The sequence below is a fragment of the Clarias gariepinus genome, chromosome 7, assembly GCF_024256425.1.
Source record: "Clarias gariepinus isolate MV-2021 ecotype Netherlands chromosome 7, CGAR_prim_01v2, whole genome shotgun sequence".
NCBI classification, from domain to species: Eukaryota; Metazoa; Chordata; class Actinopteri; order Siluriformes; family Clariidae; genus Clarias; species Clarias gariepinus.
In genome coordinates this window covers 24,514,094-24,537,377 of record NC_071106.1, presented here as the reverse complement: position 1 = coordinate 24,537,377, position 23,284 = coordinate 24,514,094, and the positions used below count along the sequence as shown (strand labels likewise).

Genomic DNA, 23,284 nt, shown 5'->3' with positions numbered 1-23,284 from the left:
TAGCCCCCGATAGTCGACACATGGGCGAAGTTCGCCCCCTTTCTTCTTCACGAAGAAAAACCCCGTGGCGGCTGGTGAGGAGGAGGGTCGGATGGTACCGTGGCGCAGGGCGTTGGCGACGTACTCCTCCATAGCCTGTGTCTCGGTGGTCGATAGAGAGTAGAGATGGCCGCGGGGGGGGGCGGAGCCTGGCTGAAGTTCAATCGCCAGGTCGTATGGGCGATGAGGTGGTAGGTGAGTGGCTCTTTTTTTGCAGAATACTTCAGCCAGGTCTCGATACTCAGGTGGAATGGCGTCGGTGTCGACGTCGGGGACCTCGGACTCCTTGGAACACGTCCCAGCCGGTGCCCGGAGGCAGAGCTCGGTGCAGGTCGGCCCCCACTGAAGGATCCGGTTCTGTGCCCATGAGGGTCGTGCTGCAGTAACCAGGGATAACCGAGGATGACCGGAGGTGATGAGATAGGTGTGAGGAAAAACTGTAGCTGTTCGTGATGCTGATCGATGATGAAAGAGAGAAGTTGGGTCTGGTGAGTGATGGGACTAGATGACAAGGGCCGACCGTCGACTGAGGTGATGTGAAGCGGCTGGGATAACGCCTCGATCTTTACCCCCAATTTTTTTGGCATACGTGGAGTCAATGAAGTTCCCCGCGGCACCGGAATCGATGAACGCGGTACTTCGGACCCGTTTGTGGCCAAATTGGAGGGTTACCTGAACCGTGAGACGCGAAGTGGTGGTGTGGGTGGTGGTGGAGAGGTGGATGGCGCCCGGTGAGTCTCTCCCCTTGTTCACCGGGGCTGCGCGTTTCCCGGGCGTAGCGGACAGATCGCCCGGTGATGGGCCGCTGACCCACAATAGGCGCACAGACCTTCTCGGAACCGGCGTTCTCGTTCTGTCACGGTTAGGGAGGCGCGTCGTAATTGCATGGGTTCCCCAGCTCCGGTGTTAACCACGGCAGGAGGTGGAGATCCGACAGGTTCAGTGATGGCGGGAGTGAAGGTGGTGGATGGTCGAGGTGACGTGTAGGCGTGGATTGGAGCAGGCGGCAGGGTCCTCGGGGCTGGCTTCGGACGAGAGAGGAGGCGCTGGTCGATGCGGAGGGCGAGTTGGATTAGCCCCTCCAGTGTGGCGGGGAGTTCTCGTCCGGCCAGTTCATCCTTGATGCGTGAAGCCAGTCCCTCGTAGTAGGATGTCCGGAGCGCGGCGTCTCCCCAGGCTGTCTGTACTGCGAGGGTGCGGAATTCGGCAGTATAGCGACTCACGGACAATCCTCCCTGCCGCAGGTGGTAGAGCTTTGTGTCGGTCTCCACCTCGCCCGCAGGATGTTCAAAGGTGAGTCTGAGCTGGCTGGTGAATTCGTTGTAAGAATGAGCGGTATCGGTGTCTGCTCGAAGCACTGCCGTGGCCCACTCAGCTGCCTGCCCGGACAACAACGATACGAGAAGAGCAATGCGAAGCCGATCGGTGGAGTACTTGGTGGCGTTGAACTCAAACACCAGATCTAATGCTGTCAAGAACACATTACATCTTCCGTCCGTGCCGTCCCATTTATCTGGTAGAGCTAGAAAGACATCTGAAGGGGGGGGAGGCGGCGCTGCGGCCGCCGCGGCGGGTGGCCGGCTCGTCGCGTCAGCAACAGCCGCGCGGAGATCCGCGTTCTCCCGCCGGAGCTCCGCCACCTCGCGGCGCAAGGCCGCGACGTCTTGGACGCTCTGACGCAGAGTAGCGAGCTCTCCGGTTAGCTGATTGATGAGCGCGGCATGCTGATCCACCACACCGCAGAGACGCGCATGCTCCGCTGGGTTCACCGCGGTAGGCTCAGTCATTCTGTCAAGAACTAACCTGAGATGACCAGAAGACGTAGCTTTAGCGGTTAGCCCTGTGTAGCGTGACTGGTAAACCCAAACGCGGAGTGACACGAATAGGCAGGATAATCACGCAGTTAGTCTAAGGACTCTCACGATTGGGGAGCAAGGGAAAGACACAATCTAACCCGCGTCCTATAAATACACACTCAGCAAGAAAGCGAAACCAAAAAGGTGAGTACTCACAGTTAGATGACCGCAAACGAGGCAACATCGGGCAACTCAATGACTGAGCGTTGTACTGAGGTTTGTTTACTCCTTTTATACTTCCTGGTTTGCGACCGCCTTACTTCCGGGTCCTAGTGCCGGTCGCGGCTTGAGTGTGCATGACATATAGTAAGTAGTTTTCAAAATTAATCTCCACTTTAATGAGCCAGTGTATTATGATGTGGGATATGGTGGGCTGCTGGATACAGCCTCACTGTCCCTGACCTGTTATAGGCAGAATCTGTTCATTTAAAGCATTTCACTGCATTTACCTCTAAAGCTTTTTCTTATTTTCGCGTAACCTTTTCTTCTTCCTTCTTTTTATTCATGGAAATTATTATTAATTTGCTCAGAAAATTCACTTTTGTGTTTGCTGGAATTACGCTACTGACTTGTTGCACTTCAACTAGTTTAAGTGAATGCTCATTCATATGGATTTTGTCACTGTTGTGAATTAATATATTGGAGGTATTTTTTTTTTACATTAATAAATTAAGATTCAGGAAAACTAAACCTTTTTTTTTGCAATTTACAATGAACTTTACATTTAATTCTTATGTTATATATGAAGGAGGAAAATACACATAAACACTTTTGGTTTATATTAATGACCTCAATATCTATCTATCTCATAAACTCTATCTCTCCTCTCATCAATTAATGTTCTTTATTGTGTGTTTTAATTATTGATTTGTGTATTAAATCCTGAAAACTGACATAAGAATTTATGAACTCTGTTCAAAGATTCCAAACAGTGGACTGTTAGTTATATGCAAAGTTTGATTTGGTCCTATTATGTCCAGTAGGTTGCAGAAATGCACCTAAAAATTCCCTGTCAAACATGATCCTTGTCTGGGAAGGTGAGTAAAAAACTTTCATGAGATCTCGCAATTTTATTTTTTTTCCCTAAACGTATATAGATTGTTTTTTAGGCTTAAATTTTGGTCCAATTTCTTTCCATCCATGTCCCATTAGGCAATTATTTTCCATATTTATTTTGAAAAATGAAAAAAGCTATAAACTATAGGGGAGCGGTGGCTTAGTGATTATTGCTGTCACCTTGCACTTCCAGAGTCTGGGTTCAATTCTCAGACAGATTCGATTGCCGTCTGTGTGTATGAAATTTGCATGTTCTCCTTGCGCTGGGTAAAGTGTTATTGAAGCCCAGGGTGCTCTGATAGCCGCCTTTAGCTCTTTTGTGTTATTGGTTCTGGTGTCTTGCATATTTTACTCCACAATACCCCATAAATTCTCTTTGGAGTTTAGGTCAGGTGGGTTTGCTAGCGAATCAAGCACAGGGATACCATGGTCCTTAAACCAGGTATTAGTACTTTTGGCATTGTGCTGCTTGGCAAGTCCTGCTGGAAAATTAAATTAGCATCTCCACAAAGCTGGTCTGCAGAGGGAAGCATGAGGTGCTTTTAACTGTGCGGGGACTATCTGACCAGTTTAATTCATACACATTCAAATTCCATACAAACTTAAATAATTCTTTTGATTGTGTAAAGCTGCTTTGGGACAATGCCAATTGTTAAAAGTGCTATACAAATAAATTTGAATTTAATTGAATTTAACCATCCATAGGAGATGGCTAAGCTGACCTTGGAACTAATAAAACACAGTGGCCCAGCAACTTGGATTCTTTGCTTCTCCGTTTCCTCCAGACTTTGGGACCTTGATTTCCAAATTAATGTAAAATTTACTTTCATCTGAAAAAAGGACTTAAGGATTGCCCACTAAGCAATAGTCCACTCCTTTTGTCCTTCGTCTAGTTAAGATGCCTCTGACATTGTCTCTGCTTCAAGGGTGGCTTGACACAAGGAATGTGACAGTTGTAGCCCATGTCCTGGATATGTCTGTGTATGCTGGCTCTTGAAGCACTGATTCTAGGTGCTCTTTACTCCTTGTTAAACTTCCCAAATTCTTAAATGAGCTTTGTTTTACAATCTTTTCAGGGTTGCTTTCCATTAATGTGCTTGGATACGGCACATTGTGAACAGCCAGCTTCTTTAACAATGACCTTCTGTGTCTTACTCTCCATGTTCAGGGTAAACCAGACTAAGAGACCATTCGAAGGCTTTGGCAAACTTCGCAGGGTTTTTTGTTTTTTTGTTTAGATGATTAGAGTGTAATACCTTGGGTCTTTAATATTTAATATAAATAACTTTTACACAATATACTAATTCAAATCAAATTAATTTTCTAAGATACTGAATTTTGTGTTTCCAAATTAAAAGAAATAAACACTTAAAATACAGTATATCAGTCTCTTTGTAATTAAGCTATATAATGAGTTTTACTTTTTAATTGAATTACTGAAAAAAATTACCTGTAAAGCTGCTTTTTAACATGTATATTAGTAAAAAAAAAACATTAATTAATTTAATAAATAAATATATACCTTTATTAATTAAATTTAAAACAATTTACCATGACTGATAAAATGTAACTAGTGACAGTAGCCATGGTTTTGTATTGAAGTCATTAGTCAATTTAGCAGAGTACACCAAATCTTGATAAAACTTTAAAACAGTTCCTTAGAAAAAAATATCCATAGCTAAACCTTCTATAAATGACCACCCTTGGACTTGAATTTTGCAAACCAATTATGAGTTAAAACAATTTGAATAAATTATGTTCCACTTCCTTTGAGTAGATGTGACCACATAAACACAATGTTTATATATTTATTCTTACATATTATTATGTTCACATGGAGAGGTGAATGAAAGTACAGTAGTTTTTGCATATAATGCAAATAAAGGGGTGAGTTTTTTTTTGTTTTGTTTTGTTTTTTGGGGGGATTGTGTGTTAAGTAGGCCACCCTGAATAAGGATGTCTGCCAAATGTTGTAAATATCTCTTTCAAAATATTATCAAATCCTTTTTATTGGAATACCCTATGCAACATAAATAAATAGAAATATAATGTAAAAATTTATAACATGTTATAATTTATTCTCACCGCTATTGTAAGGTTGCCACAGTCTGAAGCGTGTAGCATTAGTGAGAGCACTCGCAGGCAGTGGCAAATGCATAAGCAAAGTGTCCGTGGAGGAAGGAAAGTACATCTCATGCAAAAGAAGCCAGATAATCCCCCCATTCACTGAATACTGCAGCAACACGGAGTGTGAACGCTCTGGGATTCCTGAGTGCACACCAACATAATAAACACATTCAAACAAAACACTCACAATAAGTAACCCATATGGCAGCTATTTCTAGGCATTTTAAGGCCATGTTCCTATTTGTTTAAAAGTCTTTTAGCCTAGCCAAACATTTAATCTGGTCAGGTTTATGACACAAAGTTATATAAAGAATGCCATAAAAAAATGTTTTGTTTTGAATAATATTAATATTAAAATATTAACATTAACACATGCAGCCATAAATAAAATGATTACAATAATTTGATTATTGTAAATGATTTCTTACAGCACACCTACTTCACCATTACAGCCAACTAAGGGGCTGTGATCCACAATTTGGGAATAGGATTATCAGAAAATTATTTAGACATTTACCCTTTGTAATAAATTTGAATGAAAACTGGATGTACAGAGTGCGTGTGCAATCCATGTCCTGTGAAACCATCATACGCAGTCCTTCCTGAATACAAAGAAAGATACAAAGAAAATTATATTATTACTTTTTATATTACAATATTACAAATTATAGCTGATCTTTAAATATGTGCGTGTAGTTCGGTCCAAAGAAATATACAGTATCCTAGGGGCTTTGTAAGATTAAATGTTTTGGTTGGTTATAGATCAGCAGAGAACAGAGTACACTTCTTACCCCTTTAAAGATGAGAGCAGTGCCTGATTTTAGAGGCTCTCCACTCAACATGCCCCGTTCTGCTCCATATATCTCAGGCCAAATCTCTGGATCCAGATTCTCATTAAAGTCTTCCTTAAGTAAAAAGGGCAGAGGTACCATGGGTACACAGTGAAGCCCACCAAAATCTCTGTCACATCTGTTGGACATAGAGAAACACACTGAGATATGGCAGCATCCACAACTTTTAACCACCATGTATGCATGTGTATGTTAGAGGTATATAGTTGAAGCCAAATACATGCAGCGTCCATTGTCACACAGGCCATGCCCAGAGCACATCCAGGGGCAGCCAGTTGTGAGTAGCACATTGTCCAGACCCCAGCTATCTTCTCCAGGAGTGAACTGAGGCTGAATCCAACGAAACCTTGTTCTAGGAGTACTAAAAATTTAAAAGAAAATGTAATACAGATTCTGTATAATATTTAATTAGGTATAGAAATGCAGTCTTTAAATAACTTGTTGGATTTTACATTTTCTTTGGTATAAGTCTACAGAACAGCAAAATAAATACACATTTTGGCATGTTAAGAAAGGTGTTTATGGCATACTTGGCAGCACTGGGCAGATAAACAGTGACCCTCCTCCACTGTGAATACTGGGGAGTACTATACATAGAGCTTTGAGTATAGCTGGCACATCCAATAGCAGGTGGTACACACTCAGGTGTAAGAAATGTCCAGTGTTTGCCACAGTCAGTAGAGAACTCCAGGTGGACACCATGGATTCTTTGCACAGCTTTACTGCATCCCATACTTAGATCAAACTGCAGAAATGAGGAAGCTGACACCTCAAAATCCCATGTCTCAGCATAGCGGAGAACCTCTGTTAGAAGGCACACAAAAATTGTTAGCATATCCTGACTTCCTGGCTACTGTTGAAAAATAAACTAGGCTCCCATACTTGTCCAAAAATTTACACTAAACAGGGCCCAATGTGACCAAACACACACATACACACACACACACACACACACACACACACACACACTGTTTATCAAGCTTTACATTCAGGAATATAATATTATTCAAAATGGGACAAACTGACCATTTTGTTTCATACAAATTCACATTTCATACAAACTTAAATAATTCTTTTGATTGTGTAAAGCCGCTTTGCGGCAATGAAAATTGCTAAAAGCGCTATACAAATAGAATAGAATTGAATTGAATTATTATTATTAGTAGTAGTATATACTGTATTTTAAGCAAAAATATTTTGCTATAAACGCTAGCCCAAAATAAATTTCATAAATGGGCTCTATCGGACCAATCATTTCAGGGGGGAAATCTGGCAATAGCACACCCTTAGGCATGGCCCAAAACATTGCTTTTTAACTTGCAATCATGTTCTCTATATGTCTTTATTATTTCAGGAGAATTCCTTCACAGCAATTATGAATTACACCTTTTCAAAAAGCGTTCATACTCATCGTTGATGAGGTAAAGCCTTTTTTAGAAATAAATAAAGGAAGGCCAGAGAGCACTTCTTTGTTGGCCCAACTTCAGCAAAATTTTGGTAACGTTTTGTCAGTGCTCCATTGTTGGCACAACGTCGGGTCAGTAGATAATGGCATGGATGGAAATTGAAAATAAAATGATATTGCTTTAGCCAGTGCAGCAGGCTCTCTTAATGATGCCATTACATCAGAAGCTCATATGAGGGTTAGATACCAATGTAGTACATAAATAACATTGAAAGAACTATACAGACGGGGCTATTAAGAATGTGCGTTTTCCCGCGAGATGCCGCAATTAGGCGCACAGCGTGCCGTAACTTGCCACAAGCAACATTCGGGAATTTAAATATATGTGTTGTGCTTCACTGAATATCCGCCAGATGGCGCATGAAAGGACTTTATCTAAAAGCCAGACCATGTATAATGAAGAATTGTGTGGTTAGTGCTGGTCTCATGCTGGTTTAGCTGGTGAACCAGCATAACTTATGTTTCGTCAGCGTAGATATGCTGGTCTTCCCTTACCACCAGCATTGGCCTTGCTGGTTAGTGCTGGTTTAGCTGTTGAACCATGCCTGTTGAAAAATCCAGCATAGGCCAGCATGATTTATATGCTGGGCCACCAGCAAGTACTTAAAAATTGCTTCTTATTTGAGCTCATTATCTTGTATTTTAATAGCTAGTACTGAAAATAGTGTGTGATGTAAATACATTGACCATGTATTGTTATCTTTAAATGCATTTACATAAAGGCAAAAATAATCCATTTACCAAAACCAGGGAAATACATTATTTTACATTTATTAAATATCTGCTGGGTTGTCTAAAAACACAACACAAACCATTTGCATAAATGCACTGGCAATAAATGCATACTTTTGAAAGGTAATCAATGAAAATTACTTAAAACCGGGAAAAACAGCATAGACCATCATAGCTGGTCACCAGCTTGGCCAGCAATTGTACCTGCATATGTTGTGTTTTGGTGCTGGTATGCTGGTGACCAGCGCATGTTGTGTTTTGGTGCTGGTATGCTGGTGACCAGCGCATGTTGTGTTTTGGTGCTGGTATGCCCTTGTATGTAGATTACCCTGACTGTTTCCCTGTGAATGGCGTGTCCCGTCTCAGGTCATTGTCAGTCAATGAAGTGTTGCAAAAAGACTGGATCTCTTCTTTGATTCATATGGATTACATAAACTGATTTTACCTTCATTTTTAAAGTAGACACTTTAAGTTTTCTATATAGATAGATAGATAGATAGATAGATAGATAGATAGATATGTGTGTGTGTGCAGTATTCACTGAGTTTCAATTCACTTAAGTGACGCGTTTCAAAAAGATTTTTGGGAGACTGAGATTTTCAGACTGAGGCAGAATGCGCACCCTGTTTATTTCCTTTATTTTACAAAAGCACAATGTTTTATTGATATGTGAGTGTACAATAACAAATAAAGATCCTTTAGATAATGTATTACACTTTTGTATGAAAAAAAATGATGGAGCATTTTAAGTTATTTTTACACTTAAAAATGCCAGTGGTCCCACCGCCGGAACAGCTGACCCCATCATGCTGGTACTGGTATGCTGATAACCCTGCTGATGCCGGTGCTGGTGACCAGCAATATAGCGACCATGATGCTGGTGCTGTTATGCCTTACTGATTCTGGTGCCCAGCATACCAGCACTTAAACACAACATATACTGGCATAATTGCTGGTCAAGTTGAACCATGATTATTTTTTTAATGTAAATTCATTTAAAGATAACACTACACTGTCCATGTATTTACATTACACACCATTTTCAGTACTAGCTATTAAAATACAAGATAATGAACTAAAATTGTAACCAATTTTAACTACCAAAACCTTTGGGCCAGCATATAAATTATGCTCGCCTATACTGGATTTTGTAGCAGGCATGCTGGTCTTTCATGAGTTATGCTGGTTCATCAGCCAAGTCAGCACCAGACCAGCATTAACCAGCAAGACCAATGCTGCTGGTAAGGTTTTATCAGCATAGATGTGCTGTTCCTTTATCAGTTATGCTGGTTCACCAGATAAACTAGCATCAGACCAGCACTAACCATTATTAACCAGCATAGCCCAGCATATAAATCATGCTGATCTATGCTGGATTTTTCAGCACGGGTCCATGTGGGTAGTATTTGGTGTCAATTATAAAGGATGTTGTATTACTATGGGCAGGGCCCTGGATTCTTTATAGGAGAGAAGTAACTGCAGTAACCTGCAGTTATCATTATTAATTTGTAACTGGTCTAGGCTCCACAGGTATTCTGTTAACGAGCCCTTGAACTTTCTCTACGGGGTTTCCTTTAACACCCTCCTGTTTGCACTCTATGATGGACAGCTTACTTCACTTGGGGTAGGTTGCCAAATTACCATGCTTTCAAGTGCTGAATGAATTCAAGGCACATACATTTTCTTCCCTTAACCACAAAAAAAAAAAAAAACTAGGAATCTATAATCAACTATGTTTTAAGTTTTTTTTAACTATCTCTAAATATTTTTAAACATTCTAGATGAACTGATTTAATTTATCTTTTTTTCTAAACATTTGTTAATTAATTTTTGAATCAATCAATTAAGTCAATTTTGTTAAAGTCAGTCTTAATAAATGAAATTTAAGACTAGGCTACACTATCATGACATATGAATATTTTTTCCAACATAAATCCACATATGCTAAATTTTAAGTTAATTGTGCTCAGGTAAGAATTCCCTCTCCAGAGATACCCCTCATCATTTTTGTTACAGTTTAGCCCCTAAATCTAATAGTTCTTTTTTTTTTTACTTTGTGTTATGCAATTAAGCTGATGAATTCAAATGAGTAGATCAATAATTTATTAACCTTTAGACATAGCAAACTTCAAGATTTTAAATCCATCTGTCATTTAGCCATAAATAAAAACAGAGAAAACAGAAGTGAATAACAACAAAGTATCACCATTGTTTACCTGACATTGCGTGAATCCACTAAAATATTATTTATGATAATAGAACATATACTTTCAGTAATATTGTTAAAAGCCTTTTGGCAGAATACAAAGTGTTTGTGTTCAACACACAACTTAATTCTTCATTTTTTTTCTATCTTTTAATGATGGTACTTCTTTAACTGAACTTTCTCTATTCAGTATTATTATTATAATTGGTAGTAGTAGTAGTAGTGCTCCAAATTTATTATTGTTAATATTCTTATTATTATTGTAACACACCAAGAACACAAAAAATGTATGATATGCTAGCCTAAAACATTATTGTTTTATGGTGTTTTTGCGCTTTAAATACACACTAAACAATAAACACTGCCTTGTGCAAGGTGAGTTGCGCGTAAAAGTTGATCAAAAGGCTGATAAACGCGTGCGCAGATATGATCAGATTTATCGATAAAACTACAGACATGAAATGAAACAAACACAAAAATATGTGCTACTCGTTGAATACAATGCAACAGTATGAAGAATCCCTGGGCTTTGACTGCGCTTCTCCATTCATTAGTAGTAGTAGTAGTACACTAAAAAATGCTGCGTTTCTATAAACACATCATTGGGTTGTTTATGCTGGGTCAAAATTTCGTGTAACTTCAGGTACTTTAATTACACTGTTACACATCTGTGTAATATAAAAATGATATTGTGAAATAATAAAACATATTTTGAAAAAAAAAGCTTATTATCGTGAAATATATTGCACTCTGCTATATAAATTTACTTATTATGAAATAATATTTCATGGTCATTATTTTTCCCAATAACAGATTATTGCAGAGGCATTTTATTTAATTCATGCTGTTTTTATTTTAAAATCCCGTTTTTTCACGTTGCCTATTTATTTCATGAAACGACTTTTCAGCATAATAAGTCCTTCTGTCAATCAAGAGCGATAGGGCGGAGCCAGCTGTGTGATTGGTTGCTCTTTTATTCAGACGTAAGTAATAGCGCATGAAGTATCGAGTTAGGTCTAATGGTGCAATATGTATTCTATGCAGTAGGTGGCAGTACAGTGTCTACTGGTAAATTATCCCTCTCTATCTGATCTGCTAAAATGAGCAAAACTGGCTGAAGTTCACACACCAGTCCGCCATCTTTTGTGACTTTTGACTTAGCACACAACTTACTAGTATAAAAATATAACGAAATACAGAAATAAATGCTTACAATGCAACAAGTATATTATTTGAAGTATCACTGAAGATACACTACTGTCCAAAAGTTTGGGGTCACTTTCTAACTCTATGATCGTTCCTGATTTTTATTAATTTCTACATTGTAAAGGAATGCTGAAGGCGTCCAAAAAATGCATTAATCTCCTTTGAACAGTTTATGGTGAGATGTGTCTGCTACTTATGCTCTGTAAAGACTTTATAACGCCCCTAATCTGAGGTGCTGTTAATTTGTCATTTTTCAGTCTTATAACTCTAAATGAACTTCTCGTCTGCGGCAGAGGTAGGTTTCGGTCCCACCGTCCTGGGATGGCCTTCATGAGAACCAGTTTCATTATGGTGCTTGACTGATTTTGCAAATGCACTTGACAATACTAATTTTACAAGAACTATTACAGAAAGGCTGACCTCTGTGTCTTAAAATAACAACTAACTGTTGTTTTGGTTGTTGTTACATAATTACCTAATTCCATATGTGTTATTTTATAGTTTGAAAATCCCCAGTATTGTTGTAGAATGTAGAAAATAAATCACTAAACAAAAACAAAGAAATTTGCAAGTGTTCTAAAACTTTTGAACAGTCGTGTATATTGGGTCATATTTGTAAAACAAAGAAAAGAACATTAAGACAAACAACATATAAAACTACAAAGACAATATTTTATTAGGTCAGGGAGGATCATCTTGATGCAGTCAGTGTAAGATACACCCCTCAGTGTATCAGCTATCAAGTTTACAGCACTCAGTTTAAGCTGCAAGTGCAGCAGGTCAGTGATGATGAACCAGTGCCTCCTGATGATGACCAACACCTCTCCCCTTCTCTACCAGAGTAAAAATGATGCCAATTAAACTGAACAGGTAAGCTGGAATAACATCAGTAGCAGCATCAGCTCATGCTAGTAATTATTATTGTAGTCAATATTTTTTCAAAATAATATTTTCTCAGCCTTATTTTGAATTAATATTGTCTACAATATTAATTAAAATTAGTAGGTTTACTAGCTCGAGCTAATGCTGCCTCTGATTTTATTCCAGTTTATGTGTTCAGTTTATTTTCACTTGGCTCAGGTACAGAAGGGGAGAGGTGTTGGTCATCATCATCACTGACCCTGAGGCTGCTGGATCCAGACTTTCTGTCCCTGACCATATGTTAGAGCTGTCAAAGCCTGTGGAACTGTAATTTCCCTTCACACAAAAGACATAATCTGCTAATTTGAAGAATTTTACAGCATCTGCTTTTAAAGCTTTTTCTTCTTGTCACATAAATTTTCTTTTTTTTTTTTCAATTTTCATCCATGGCAATTATCCATTCTTCGCTGTATCGAGAAATGATCCATATCTCTCCCTCTTTAAATTAAAAGTGAATGGGGGTGTGGTTTCAAAACACGTATGGAATAGGATTACAATACATTCACATCCACACAAACTGTGCCAGTTTGGGTCGGATAGCCGGGAAAAAAGAGCTCAGAGCCAACAATAGCGTTCAGCACAAAACCTTTATCAGCCTTTTTCAGCGTCACAAAATTATAATACAAAACATATAGTAAAAGTTAAGAAAAGGGAAAAAACAATAGAGTGTTTCGGGGGAAGCAGCACAGCTGAGCTCCTGCTCTGTTTTCTCCTTCTCACGCGTACACACGCAGCAACTTATAAAGGACAACATACTGTACATACATGATGTGATATACAACATAGTGGTGACCGTTACAAAACACACGCACTTTATCGGCGGCGCCCATACGATCAGCGCACTCATCACTCAACAGGGACTTCCTGTTGCTGACGTAGCTTCCTGTTTTCGTATCGTTGCCGCGAAAGTTTGCGTTTGTGTTAGCGTTTAAATTACATACTTTTTTTCATTTATACAATAATAATATTAATAGCAACTAGTTTTTACATCTCATACTATTTGGCTTCGCCTTTTTCTGCGCTTTTTGGAGAACGCGCGAGTTTCTTTTTCTAAAAACAACAAACAGAATTCAGCTCCAAACAACTACAACTCCGACTCAGGTACGTTATCATGTCTAATATTCAGCTTGTTCAGTGTGTAGAGTGCAGGATGTTTAGACATTCTTCCTCCGTCGTTAGTGGTAATTTTACTTGTGATAGGTGTGTGTTAGTGAGCACTCTGACGGAGAAGATATCAGCGTTAGAGGAGCGCATCCAGACTTTAGAGAGGGTTAGAGAGTGTGAGAGCAGCGTTATTCCTGTAGCGGACAGTCTGGGTGCCACAGGCGGAGATAACCAGCCCCCGACTCCGGCATTAGAGCCCTCACAGCGGGGCGAGTGGGTGACGACTCGGCGGCATACTCGTTCAGCCAAAGCTAACGCTAAGGCTAGCCCACCGGAGCACACCTCTTCTGCGCTTCACGTGTCCAACAGGTTTGCTCTCCTCAGTGATGCACCCACCGAGAAACCTGAAAGAGCTCTGGTTATAGGAGACTCTATAATGAGACACGTGAAATTAGCTAGACCTTTAGGGGCACCAGCGGCAGTGGTTAGGTGTATCCCGGGAGCCAGAGCACCGGACATAGCAGGTAATCTTAGGGCTCTAGGACAGCACAGGTTCTCCAAGATAGTAGTACATGCTGGAGCTAATGATATACGCCTTCGTCAGTCAGAGGTTAGTAAGAATAACTTTATAGAGGTGTTTAAATTAGCGAAGGCGATGTCCGATGGAGTAGTATGCTCTGGTCCCATCCCAATGAGACGTGGTGACATAACTTACAGCAGGTTATGGTCGCTGAACCGCTGGATGTCCAGGTGGTGCTCCGAAAACAACGTGGGCTTCATTGATAATTGGAAGACCTTTGAGGGCAAAGCTGGCCTGTTAGGGCGGGACGGTGTCCATCCCACTCGGGAAGGTGCTGCTCTCATTTCCTGTAGTATAGCTCATAGTCTCAGAAGAGGCCTAGTTAATCGGTGACAATCCAGAGCCCAGGCCAGGGAGCAGACAGACAGGCTAAACCAACCGTCTGCTAGCTGCATAGAGTCGTCACTCAGGGTTCACTCTATTGAGACTGTGTCTGTTCCCCGAGCTAAAATCAAATTTAGAAAGACTCAGAAAGTCTGTTTTAGTAATTTAATTAGCATAAAGACCACAAACTTGGATCACACTGAATACACAGCCGGCACCTCTGATCTGAAGCTAGGACTGTTAAATATTAGATCTCTCGCATCTAAAGCAGTTATAGTTAATGAAATTATCACAGATCAGGAGTTTGATATACTCTGTTTAACAGAAACCTGGATTAAACAGGACGAGTATGTAGCTCTAAATGAAGCTAGTCCTCCTGGATACAGCTACATACACCAGCCTCGGTTAACTGGTAGAGGAGGAGGCGTCGCAGTTATTCACAATGATAATTTGACTATTGTACAAAAACACGGACACAAATTTAATTCATTTGAAATTCTTTATAGTAACATAAGTGTATTTAACTATATTAAGTCAGCTCAGTCGATCCCGCTAATTGTCATTTACAGACCTCCAGGGCCGTACTCGGAATTTCTTAGTGAATTTGCAGATTTCCTCTCAAACCTAGTCGTTTCTGTAGACAAAGTGTTAATTGCTGGAGATTTTAATATTCATTTTGAAAACCCAGAAGACCCTCTGAGAACTGCATTTATGTCTATACTGGACTCGGTAGGAGTAAATCAGTGTGTAGTAGGACCCACTCATAAAGCAGGTCACACTTTGGATTTAATAATGTTATTTGGATTAAGTATAAGAAATTTATTCACAATACCACTATCTGAAGTTATCTCAGATCACTATCTTGTCTCAATTCAAGTGTGTCACAATAATAATGTACACACAGCGCCGCGCTACCGTATGAAACGTACATTCACATCAACTACCAAACAGAGTTTTATCAGTAATCTCCCAGAGTTCCCAACTTCGATTAGATCACCGTCTGACCCCACAGAACTCGATCAGGCGACTGAATATTTAGAGTCGACATTTCGCTATACCCTAGATAATGTAGCTCCAGTCAAAAGAAAAATTATTAGAGATAAAAAACTTGCTCCCTGGTATAACGATCACACGCGCAGTTTAAAACAGACCGCTCGGAAATTAGAACGTAAATGGCGTCAAACTAAATTACTAGTATTTCAAATAGCATGGAAGGAGAGCATCCTGAACTATAGAAAAGCTCTTAGTGTAGCTAGATCAACATATCTCTCCACTCTTATAGAAAATAACAAAAATAATCCTAGATTCTTATTTAATGCTGTAGCCAAATTAACCAGAAATAAGACCACTGCAGAAATCTCCACAACAACATCATGCAATAGTGAGGACTTCATGAACTTTTTTAATAATAAAATTGTAAATATTAGGCATAAAATTGAGGTTTTGAAACCGAACAATGTAATTGATGCAGATGTTAATCTAGCCATGTCAGACCAGAACCTAGAATACTTTACTCCCCTTGAAGAGAATGAACTAATTTCACTCATCTCTTCTTCAAATTCATCAACCTGTATATTAGATCCTGTACCGACACATTTTCTTAAACAGATAGTACCAGCAATAATAGAACCCCTGTTGAGAATAATTAATTCTTCACTCAGCATTGGATATGTTCCAAAATCTTTTAAATTAGCAGTTATCAAACCAATAATTAAGAAACCTGACCTCGACCCCTGTCAGCTGTCCAGTTACAGACCGATATCAAACCTCCCCTTTATCTCTAAGATCCTGGAAAAGATAGTAGCGGAGCAGCTATGCTCATATATACATAGAAATGGCATACATGAACTGTATCAGTCAGGATTTAGGCCTCATCACAGTACAGAGACAGCGCTTGTTAAAGTAGTAAATGACATTCTATTGGCCTCTGATCAGGGTTGTGTAACTATGCTTGTATTACTTGACCTCAGTGCAGCTTTTGACACTGTTGATCACGCTATTCTTCTTCACAGATTAGAAAATGTAGTGGGAATTAAGGGTACAGCCCTCTCCTGGCTCAGATCCTATCTGACCCATCGTTATCAGTATGTAGACTTAAATGGTGATAATTCTGCATGTTCTCTAGTGGAGTTTGGCGTTCCGCAGGGTTCAGTTTTAGGTCCACTGCTTTTTTCCCTTTACATGCTTCCTCTGGGCAACATAATCCGTAAGCATGGTATTAGTTTTCATTGTTATGCTGACGATACACAGTTATATGTCTCAGCAAAACCTGATGAGAAAAAACAGCTTACTAAAATTGAGCAATGTGTGCAGGACATAAGAAATTGGATGCTAATTAACTTCCTTCTGCTAAATCCGGATAAGACGGAAGTTCTAGTCATAGGACCGCATACAGCTAGGAGTAAAATTTTAGATCACACCGTAACTTTAGATGGCCTTTCTGTTCCATCAAATGCAACAGTGAAAGACCTTGGTGTGATTATTGATTCCAGCCTTTCATTTGAAGCACATGTAGATAATATTACCAGGATAGCATTCTTTCACCTCAGAAATATTGCCAGAATAAGAAATTTATTGTCGCTAAACGACGCAGAAAAACTAGTTCATGCTTTTATCACCTCTAGGTTGGACTATTGTAATGCCTTACTGTCTGGTTGTTCAGCTAGATGCATAAATAAGCTTCAGCTTGTCCAGAATGCAGCAGCGAGAGTCCTCACCAGAACCAGAAGATATGAGCACATCACCCCTATCTTATCTTCACTCCATTGGCTCCCTGTGAAATTTCGCATTGATTTTAAAATACTACTCTTGACATATAAAGCATTAAATGGTCTCGCGCCGCAGTACCTGAGCGAACTGCTAGTGTCTTACGATCCGCCACGCCTACTTCGATCAAAGGATGCAGGCTGCTTGTCAGTACTGCTTATTATGAAAAATACAGCTGGGGGCAGAGCTTTTTCTTACAAAGCCCCAAAGTTATGGAATAGTCTTCCAAATAGTGTTCGGGACTCAGACACAGTCTCAGTGTTTAAGTCCAGGCTAAAAACCTATTTATTTAGCCAAGCATTTTTATAAATAGATTTGCCATAGGTAAAGGAGCAGATCTGGGGGACTCATGGGCGTAGAGTATTATGGTGAACTGGTATGTTTGGATGCTGTCTTCCTCACTCTCATTGATCACTCAGGTTTGCTGACGGTGAGGTGATTGTTTGCTTTACATGTCAGGAAGCCCTCATGTTTGTGTTTCCTTCTGGCTCTCCCTTTTAGTTATGCTGTCATAGTTAGTCCTGCCGGAGTCTCTGCTTGCACTCTACAGTTAATATATATTCACATTATACATTGTGTGACTGTGACCATACCTAACTGCCATCTCTCCTCTTCTTCTCTTTCCCCCCCTTTCTTTTTCCTCTCTCCTCCTGTCCCCCTCTTTCACTCTTTCTCTCTCTCTCTGTCGAGCTACACATGTCGTTCCTGAGCTGCCAGTGATCCAGACTCCCTCTGCCCTCCGGACCTGTCTGACCCATCCTGGTGCCCCGCTTCTGGCTGAAGATCTCGTCACATGGATGCCCCGTGTGTCTCTCTGGGATGCGTCTGGTGTCTGGGAATGATTCTCTCTACCTAGAAAATGGTTCTGGCCTTGACTGGTGTTGGCAACTGTTTCTCTGGGAACTTGACAGTTCGATAGTTCATGACTGGAACTTCTTACAAGTCTACCTGGGTCTTCAATAACTAACTGGACTCCATATTAACATCAATTAACATCAGCTATTATAGCTGAACTGCCTCCCACCCTACACACTGTATAAATGCAGATCATTTACTGCTTTCTGTTTCACCCAAATGAGGATGGGTTCCCTGTTGAGTCTGGTTCCTCTCAAGGTTTCTTCCTATTACCATCTCAGGGAGTTTTTCCTTGCCACTGTCGCCCTCGGCTTGCTCACCAGGGACAAACTGTCCATTTGATTCATACAAATTCACATTTCATACAAACTTAAATAATTCTTTTGACTATGTAAAGCTGCTTTGCGGCATTGAAAATTGCTAAAAGCGCTATACAAATAAAATTGAATTGAATTGAATTGAATCTATCTGCTTAAAAACGAGATGCAATATTATAGTTTCTGTCATTTTTAAATTAAATTTACGTACTGACTGGGCCGCCCACATTGACCAGCGGCCCACCGGGAGAACGCCCGGTGGTCTAGACAGCCATTCCGCCACTGCCTAGCACGTTATTGCTAGCTGTAGCAGCGGTCTGCAGAGCAGGTATCCAGGGAAACTAATCGATGTTAAAGGATCAGCCAATAGGCGCGCAGGTACAACCCACTGGCGCTGATTGACAGAACGACTTATTCTGCTGAAAAGTCGCATTAGGAAATAAATAGGCCATCGTGAAAAATGGGATTTTGAAATAAAAACTGACTTTGAAAAAATTACATTTTGAAATAAAAACAGCATGAATTAAATAAAATGCCCCTGCAATAATTTGTTTTTGGGAAAAATAATGACCATGAAATATTATTTCATAATAATAAGTTAATTTATATAGCAGAGTGCAATATGTAAAAAGTAATTCACTGTTTTTGAGTGGCAAGTGTGCTTCAAGAGCGAAGAAAATCACTGGAAGATGATGTGAGATCAAGAAGACCTGCAACAAGCTTAAGGTGGGGCAGGCCAGTACACAAACATCAGGGAAATAGGTGCTCTTTATCTTTCTTAGTAAGAGAAAAGTGAAATAAGTTAAGTGCATTTGTAAGTGTGCCAGGGAAAGGAAGTGCAATGAGGTGGCTTCCTTCTGGGTAGCAATGTCTTCTGGTTAGCAGATCTGAAGGAGGAGGGTTCTCAGAGCAATGAGAGAGCATGAGAGACAAATACATGAGTTAAGCACTTGGGGAAGATGCTCACCAAACTGATACATAGCCAGCCTTTTATAGGCTCACAGCAGGATAGTAGATAATGATCTTTCACCAGGCACAAGAAGTTAGGGCAGCTGCCCCTCTTATGTGTGTGTGTGTGTGTGTGTGTGTGTGTGTGTGTGAGTGTGGTCGAGCTGGCCATGATGCTGAGCAAGTTTTATGGTAAAAGGCACTGGCTGTGTGCCCCACTGTCACAGCACCTCCTCACCTCCCAGTCCAGGATGACAAGAAGAGAGCATGGCATCTTGAGAGGGCATCTACATTACAACAAAAGGTGTGAAGGTTGGTAGCTTTCCTCCTTGCCACCCACTGCCGATGAGTGAATTCTGCTACCAGTGGGACGTGCCGACCAGGTAGTATTTCAGCTTTTTTATGGCTCATTTGATGGACAAAATCTCTCACTCAATGGAAGCATAATTTGTTTACCTGGCATGAGGTTTCTGCTTACTGCTCTGATGTTGATAGACAATCATATATGGTAAGGGTTTTAATGTCATCCCCCGCAATATGAGTGAGTCTCTGTTTGGTGGCAAACACAGACTGAAATTGATCCATCAGCTTGTTCAGCTCCTGATTTTGGGATGGCATGAGGTCTTCTCACTGCTGGAACAGTTCTTGTCAATGTAACAGAAGTTACAGAAGCAAGAGCTGAAATGGCTAAAAACAGATTTATCCACCTTTGGATGACATAGATCAGCGCTTTTTCTTTTACCCATCTGGTGCAGTTGGTAGTTTACCAGTCTCACCTATTTGTTAATGGTGTACAAGCTAGGGATTTACATATGGCACTAGATACAATGAGGAGCACTTGGTCACCCCGGCAGAAATTCACAGGTTGTGATAACCTGTCGAATGCTTAAAGCTGTTTGGGCCAGGATTTTTCAATGTGTTCACACACTATATGGAGTACAGCCAATCATGGCTTGAAAATCTTGGATGTTATTCACAACATTGCAAAACAGGCAAGCTTGTTCCTTCTTGTCCATTTTCTCAACATCCAGATGCTGCTTTGCCTGATTTGACTTTAGCAATGTGAAACATAGGGTGGATGAGTAAGACCTTGGGACATTTCAGATGGATTGCCATCGCGTTAAGGACTTTGGAAAAATGGTCTGAAAAAATGATGGGTAAATTTCTGGGAGGTGACCTTCAAGGGGAGGTTGCGCATGGATAGCCAGACATTTTGTCCTTAACATGTGTGACATACATAGGATTATTAGGAACACCTTTTCAATTTCTTATTAATGCAATTAACTAATCAACAAATCACACGGCAGTTGCTTCAATGCATTTAGGTGTGTGGTCCTGGTTAAGACAATCTCCTGAACTCCAAACTGAATGTCAGAATGGGAAATGTGTGGCATGGTTGTTGGTGCCAGACGGGCTGGTCTGAGTATTTCACAATCTGCTCAGTTACTGGGATTTTTACGCACAACCATTTATAGGGTTTACATAAAATGGTGTGAAAAGGGAAAAGCATCCAGTATGCGGCAGTCCTGTGGGCGAAAATGCCTTGTTGATGCTAGAGGTCAGGGGAGAAAGGGCCGATTGATTCAAGCTGATAGAAGAGCAACTTTGACTGAAATAACCACTCGTTACAACCAAGGTATGCAGCAAAGCATCTGTAAAGCCACAACACGCACAACCTTTAGGCGGATGGGCTACAACAGCAGAAGACCCCACCAGGTACCACTCATCTTCACTTGGAAAAGACAAATAGGAAAAAGAGGCTACAATTTGCATGATCTCACCAGACTTGGACAGTTAAAAGACTGGAAAAATGTTGCCTGGTCTAATGAGTCTTGATTTCTGATGAGACATTCAAATGGTAGAGTTAGAATTTGGCGTAAACAGAATGAGAACATGGATCCATCATGCCTTGTTACCAATGTGCAGGCTGGTGGTGTAATGGTGTGGGGGATGTTTTCTTGGCACACTTTAGGCCCCTTAGTGCCAATGGGGCATCGTTTAAATGTCACGAGCTACCTGAGCATTGTTTCTGACCATGTCCATCTCTTTATGACCACCATGTACCCATTCTCTGATGGCTACTTCCAGCAGGATAATGCACCATGTCACAAAGCTTGAATCATTTTAAATTGGTTTCTTGAACATGACAATGAGTTTACTGTACTTAAATAGCCCCCACAGTCACCAGATCTCAACCCAATAGAACATCTTTGGGATGTGGTGGAACGGGAGCTTGGTGCCCGGGATGTGCATCACACAAATCTCCATCAACTGCAAGATGCTATCCTATTAATATGGGCCAACATTTCTAAAGAGTGCTTACAGCACCTTCTTGAATTAATGCCACGTAGAATTAAGGCAGTTCTGAAGGCGGAAAGGGGTCAAACACCATAATAGTATGGTGTTCCTAATAATCCTTTAGGTGAGTGTAGGACTGCTTGCAACATACAGTAGGGCAAAAGAAACGGAGCCCTCTGGTTCCTATAATGAAAACAGGGAAGGTTGATAACCATCGGCAGCCTGAAAGGGAGAGAGACCACTTTCTGAGATTGGTAGTGAGTTGTGAGCATATTCTACCCAGGTAAGGTTCTGTGTCCAGAACAGCTCAGAGTCAAGTCGAGTAAGATTTTATCATAATAACCATGTCACAGTACACAGTTCAGTACACAGTTCAGTACACAGTAAAACAAAACATCATTCCTCCTGCACCAACGTGCTATATACATACAACATCATTTACCAACATGAATTAACACAATTAAGTACCTAAAAAAGACACCTGATTGGTGACTAGTTGGGACAAAACAAATTAATCCCATAAATTAAGAAAACTATTTAAATACTTTACCAAAGACAGCAAAAAAATAAAGTGCACACGCAAAGATAAAGGGAGTTTTAACTACAAATAACAGGTAATGAATATTGTGCAAATAGCAATTGCAAGCTGTTGTGTGAAATATCTAAATGCTTGTAGAACAGTGTGTTTGTGCATGTGTGTTTGGTAGTCCAGCCCCATAATATTGGGATAACTGAGTTTATATGTGTGTGTGTGTGTGTCAGTCCTGTCACGCTCTCAGCGCTCCACACTCCATGGCAACACCTCTATCATGACCGTAGTCGATCGCTTTTCGAAGTCTGTGCACCTCGTCCCACTCCCTAAGCTGCCCTCCGCCAAGGAGACATTTAGGGAGGGCAGTTAGTCCTCCACGTATTTCGCCTCTATGGTCTGCCAACAGACGTCGTCTCCGATCGGGGCCCTCAGTTCACCTCTCGCTTTTGGGGCGCGTTCTGCAGACTTGTCGGGGCGACTGCCAGTCTATCGTCTGGATTCCATCCTCAGTCCAACGGACAAACCGAGCGGATGAACCAAGCCCTAGAGGTTTCCCTCCGCTGTATGACTACTTGGGACTCGACCACCTGGAGCAGATTCCTCCCTTGGGTTGAGTATGCCCACAACTCTCTGCCCTCCTCGTCGACAGGCTTGTCCCCGTTCCAGTGCTGCTTAGGCTACCAACCTCCACTCTATCCAGCCCAGGAACTAGAGGTGGAGACCCCGTCAGCCCAACACTTCGTCCGCCGCTGAAAGCAAACATGGCTACGCGCTAGACGCACTCTGCTACGAACCCGTTCCTCTTATAAGAAACAGGCGGACCGCCACCGCACCAAGGCTCCCAGATACCGTGTAGGAAACCGGGTCATGCTCGCCACAAAGGACATTCCCTTGAAGACCCTTTCACGCAAGCTCTCCCCCCGTTTCATCGGACCCTTCACCATCACCAGGATAATTAACCCATGTGCAGTTCGACTTCTACTCCCCTCGTCCATGTGACGGATCCACCCCACGTTCCACGTTTCCCAGCTACGACACGTCATCAATTGTCCACTAAGATTTCACGGCTCTGACCCAAGCTCACGCTCTCCCTACTACGAC

The 23,284-nt window shown here is 41.0% G+C and overlaps 1 protein-coding gene across 1 annotated transcript in view; it reads right to left on the bottom strand.

The window, feature by feature from the left end:
* The window catches only part of reln (reelin), a 1,039,407-nt gene that overhangs the window by 267,535 nt on the left and 748,588 nt on the right, over positions 1–23,284 (bottom strand). Inside the window, exons 38-43 of the mRNA XM_053500241.1 lie at positions 17,349–17,353; positions 6,460–6,731; positions 6,150–6,290; positions 5,870–6,047; positions 5,596–5,680; positions 5,037–5,219 (exon numbers count right to left, since the gene is read on the bottom strand). Coding sequence (XP_053356216.1) covers positions 5,037–5,219; positions 5,596–5,680; positions 5,870–6,047; positions 6,150–6,290; positions 6,460–6,731; positions 17,349–17,353 — 864 coding nt within the window. The remainder of the gene's footprint in view (positions 1–5,036; positions 5,220–5,595; positions 5,681–5,869; positions 6,048–6,149; positions 6,291–6,459; positions 6,732–17,348; positions 17,354–23,284) is intronic.